The sequence below is a fragment of the Octodon degus genome, unplaced genomic scaffold (genome assembly GCF_000260255.1).
Source record: "Octodon degus isolate 3935 unplaced genomic scaffold, OctDeg1.0 scaffold00054, whole genome shotgun sequence".
NCBI lineage: Eukaryota > Metazoa > Chordata > Mammalia > Rodentia > Octodontidae > Octodon > Octodon degus.
Genome location: NW_004524630.1, coordinates 2,303,012 through 2,307,463, shown reverse-complemented (window position 1 = coordinate 2,307,463; position 4,452 = coordinate 2,303,012). Strand labels below are relative to the sequence as shown.

Here is a 4,452-nt window from a genome sequence, read left to right as displayed (position 1 = left end):
GCTCCGCTCTGGTCCTGCACCAGTGGCCGGGCAGCAGGCTGAGGAGGAGGGGAGGACCTGGGTGCTTTGGCATCCAGTGCTGCGACATACTTAAGAAACACACAGCACTCACTGTTACCCAATTCCAGGAGCTTGTGGTCTCAGGGACACCTGGGCCAGGAGAATTTCGTCTAGGTCAGGGGCTGTCATTTGCATTGCTTTCTGAGAGGCAGTTTACAAATGCATTATTAGCGTAGCTTACAAGTGAGGAAAGAAAGAGCCTCTGAGAAATTCAGATCTTGCCGAGACTCTGATTTTGTGAGGAATGACAGCAATTCATATCTAACTTGGATTCTTGTATGAAAGCAGTTCTCACCCAAATTTTCCATTCTTCCATGATAAAATTATGAGTAGCAAACAAATCTCATCAATAGGAATGGTTGGTTAGACCTAGATATTTGGAAATGAACTATGAGGCTGGCTGCTTTTAATAGTAACATTTAATTTTATATTGTCTTTGTCCACTGGAGATAAGGATGCTGTTTCAATTTAATTTTGTAAAGTTAATTCTTATACCCCATCAGAATCTTGTCATTATTCTTCAAGTTTCCTATAGAATTCAAGGATTTGGGTAATGCCTGTAGTTTGTTGAAATCTTTATGACTGAAGGTTACTGCTAGTATTTGGTTTTCTTGGGAGCTGATGAGTGATTGAAATTAAATAAGAGTGGTTGACTTGGAAACATTTTATTTATAGGACATGGACAAGAAGAAGTTTCAGATACAGTTCAATGATGAAAATGATTTTTTGTGATACTGAGATTAATCCTCAGGCTTCCTACCAAGCTACATCCTCAACCCTCTTTTTATTTTTAAGTAAGGTTCCACTAAGTTACTAAGTTGACTTAAATCAGTTTGGGGTCCTCTTGTCTTAGGCTGCCGTAATATTGGGACTACAAGTGTGCCGGCTCAAAAGTGATCTCTGAGTAAGGTTTTTAGTGCCGTTTTCTATTAGAGATTGAGAAAATTTCAACTAAGATAGAAACATTTGTAGGAGGCAGGATGAGTAGGAAAATTAGGGCCCTAATGCTTCCGAGCTTGGGAGACTCTGAGAGGCTCCTCTCAGTGCCTGTGAGCCGCAGCGCGGCAGGGACGTGCGGAGAACTGGGGACTTCAGCTCCCTCACTGCCCTGTTCTGTGCCTGCTCCTCAGACCCTTACTACCTGTGTTCTGTCATTAATACAATGGAGGGCATGGTAGTGTGTGCTGCGTGTGAAGACTGTCCATGACTACGGCCCAGGAGGAAAGCCTCCCGCCACGCCCTCTCAGGAAGCACGGAGCGCTGGGCCAAAGCGCCTGTGGACAGGCTGGGCCCACAAACTCAGCCTGAAGATACTCACCTGGGAACTTGGCCTACCGTATTGTTTTCTCCTTGACCAAGTGGAGATTAATTTTGATTCTATTGACTTTGAACTAAAATACACCTGGGGAGCAGTACACCTCCTTAGCGGGTTACAGGCATGAAGGACAGATCCTACGGGGTCCCAAAGCAAAGGAGAATGTCACCGAAAGAGAAAGGGAGGGGTGAAGAGTGGCTCAGTGGGTCCGGGCCACAGAGCAGCGGTTTGGCCATTAGGCTTTGAATGACTCAATAAATGAATTTCATGTCTGGAGCTTAGATCGAAAAGGGAAGGAAAATTCTGTGGGACTTGTTACCAAACTTTCTAAACAGTTTGGTTCCAGGTTGGCTGAGAAAAAGATCTTGGCATCTTGGCTCTCTCACTAAATTTTTGATTTTGGGCAAGTCCATGTGTACTCTGCTGCACAATTTCATCCTTTTAAAAATGAGGGTAATAATGATAAACACCTGTGAGGTTGTGGCATTGATTAAAGGAGCAGATTTTCACATAAATAGCTTAGAATATAGCTTTCTGTGGTGGAGTTACTGTAGCTTTTGTTTTTGCTGTTGTCTTGGTCTAGTCTTGTGGCCCTGGCGGGAGGGTGGTCATTTCTCTTTCTGAGCAAGTGATTATGCTCACATTCCCAACCACTTCCCCTTCCTGTGTTCCCGTACTCTGGGCTACTCCATACCCGCCGACCACCCCGATTCAACTACCAGCAGTCCAGGGAAAGCCCTTCCGCCCGGGAGCCCCCAGCATGATTCCAGTTGGCCAATCCTATGACAGTTCGTTCTGCATCACCTCTTCCTTCCTGTGGAAAGTCTAATAAAGGCATTTGCCAACAATTCCCCCATCTCTGCTTTACAGAGAGCCCCCTTAGTGGCCCTGTATGATGCCCTATGCCTTCTCTAGAGGCTTGTGAATAAACTAAGTGGTTAAATGTGCTCATTTCTCTCTTTTGATCTGCATCTGCTGGCCTCATCACACCTTACCTCATGGTTAAAAAGCTCCCAAAGTGCCCATTGTTGGGTCAACAGGTACACAGTAGCCAAGGTTACTCTAGTTAGGTATACACTAGGATACAAGGTTAGGGTCCAAGATAACCAAACAATGAATGTTTGCCAGTTACTATGAAGTTAGAACAAATGTTCATATTTTAATTTTAAGAGGAAATTTGGTCTGAAAGTATGAAAATACACCTCTCTGTGTGCCCTACCTTATGTTCTCAGAACACAATGATGGTGAAATTACCACAGGTTCAAATGGCATTTAACTGGTATTAGAATTGTGAACCATAAAAGCTAAGTTAAAATAGTTGAGATCTTGGAAGTCATCTGGTTCAAACCTTGCGCTCTACAGATAAAGAGAAGGGGCTGGAGAGAGGAAGAGGACTCGGCGAGCCTCGCAGCCGGAGGGCGGCACAGCCAGGAGCACGCCTAGCTCTTGCCAGCTCCTGCTCAGCAGCGATGAGTCACCAGGCCCAGAAGTCTGGCAGCACCGGGCTCTGAGGCTGATCGTTTCCACTAGCTCTGTTATTTTCTGGAGGTCATAGAGGTGCCTAGCGACCTGGGGGAGGGGCAGGGACACAGGTCAGCAGCTTAGTGCCTGCCTGGCAAGCGCGGGGTCCTCAGTCCAAGCCTGGCACCACAAAAAGCGAAGCCACCCAGACAAAAGCCCCGCCAGGCCCTCAGAGGCTCCTGCTCGCCGCCTCTCGGGCTGTGTTGGTAGCAGCGCGGGGCGTCTTCGCAGGCGGCAGTGGCGCAGGCGGCAGCTTACCTGGTCGGCGACCCTGTAGACCTCCTGCCTGCTGCTGCAGTCGCACTTGTAGGCGAAGACTCTCGCGCCGCCCTTCTCCTGGGCCAGCCGGCGCGTCTCCAGGTTGGCCTCCTGGTTGATGTCCCAGAGAACCACCGTGGCCCCGAGCCCAGCGAAGCGCACGGCCAGCAGCCTGCCGAGCCCGCTCCCGGCCCCGGTGATCAGCACGGTTTCTCCAGCGACGTCCTTTTTACTCTTCGGGACTATGCTGGTGACCAAGAACTCCAGCCCATAGTACAGGAACTTCCCCAGAAACACGGTCGTGTCCAGAATCGTGTTCATGTCGACTGCAAGCACCGTCCTGAGGAGGGGACAGGGGGCTCGTAAGCTCGTTTCCCCAACACCGCTTCGGTGCCCTGAGTGATTTAGGACAAGACAATGAGCCTCTGAGACGCGAATTCTCCGTTACATGTTTTAGCAGGGGTTATCAAAATTGTCCACTTTTAAAATTAAATAAAGATTGAGATTATTTTATGTGAGCAGAAACCTCACAGTTTGAGGGCCATTTTCTTAACACATAATTCAGTTAATTGATATGTGGGTCATGGGTCAGCAGTACAAGGAGATTTTGTGGCTTGATGCACTCAGGCCTGTGTGACAAACAGACCAGACTCTGGACTCTCGGGGCAGTTAGCGTTCTAGTGTACGTGCATGGTGGTCTTGTGCCGAACAGAAACTTACTTTTCATTACGTAAAAGATCCATAATATGCAATACCATGAAACAAATAATACTATGGCACAAGTAAAGCTTTTCTACATTGTCTCTCTTCCCAGATCTCTCTCTGACAGAGACAAGCCATGTATTTAGTATTTGGTGACACTTCACTGAGTTTTGTTACTCAGATTGTTATACTTTGAACATGCTTACACTATCATTTTATGCAGGAACTCAAATGAACAAAATCCGTATTAAAATAGACCAAAGCCAATGAAAGAAGCAATTATGTCCCCTAACTACTAAGAATAGAATACACGGTAGCAATACCATTATAATCCTGTGGTGGGCTTTCTGGAGATGAGGCGAGCTATAAGTCCTCAGGACTCTGAGTCACTCCAGCATCTGCAGTAGCTGCCCTGCTTTCAGTTGTGAGGAGAAGAGTGTCACTGGGCTTAGTGAGCCACCCCATGGTCACACAATTAGTGATAAGAAGGATGAACTTAACCCATACCATGACTTCACGGCTCAGGTGGTGAAATACTAAGGAACATAGCAACTCTCACCTGCAATGAAGGGCAAAACTTGATTCTGGTAAAAAGA

General features: G+C 47.0%; 1 protein-coding gene across 1 annotated transcript in view; it reads right to left on the bottom strand.

The window, feature by feature from the left end:
* LOC101572658 (short-chain dehydrogenase/reductase family 16C member 6) overlaps positions 1–3,481 on the bottom strand; it is a 22,511-nt gene extending 19,030 nt beyond the window's left edge. Inside the window, exon 1 of the mRNA XM_004633403.3 lies at positions 3,155–3,481. Within this exon, the coding sequence (XP_004633460.1) occupies positions 3,155–3,475 (321 nt within the window). The 5' untranslated portion in view covers positions 3,476–3,481. The remainder of the gene's footprint in view (positions 1–3,154) is intronic.
* Between the last annotated feature and the right edge of the window lie 971 nt (positions 3,482–4,452).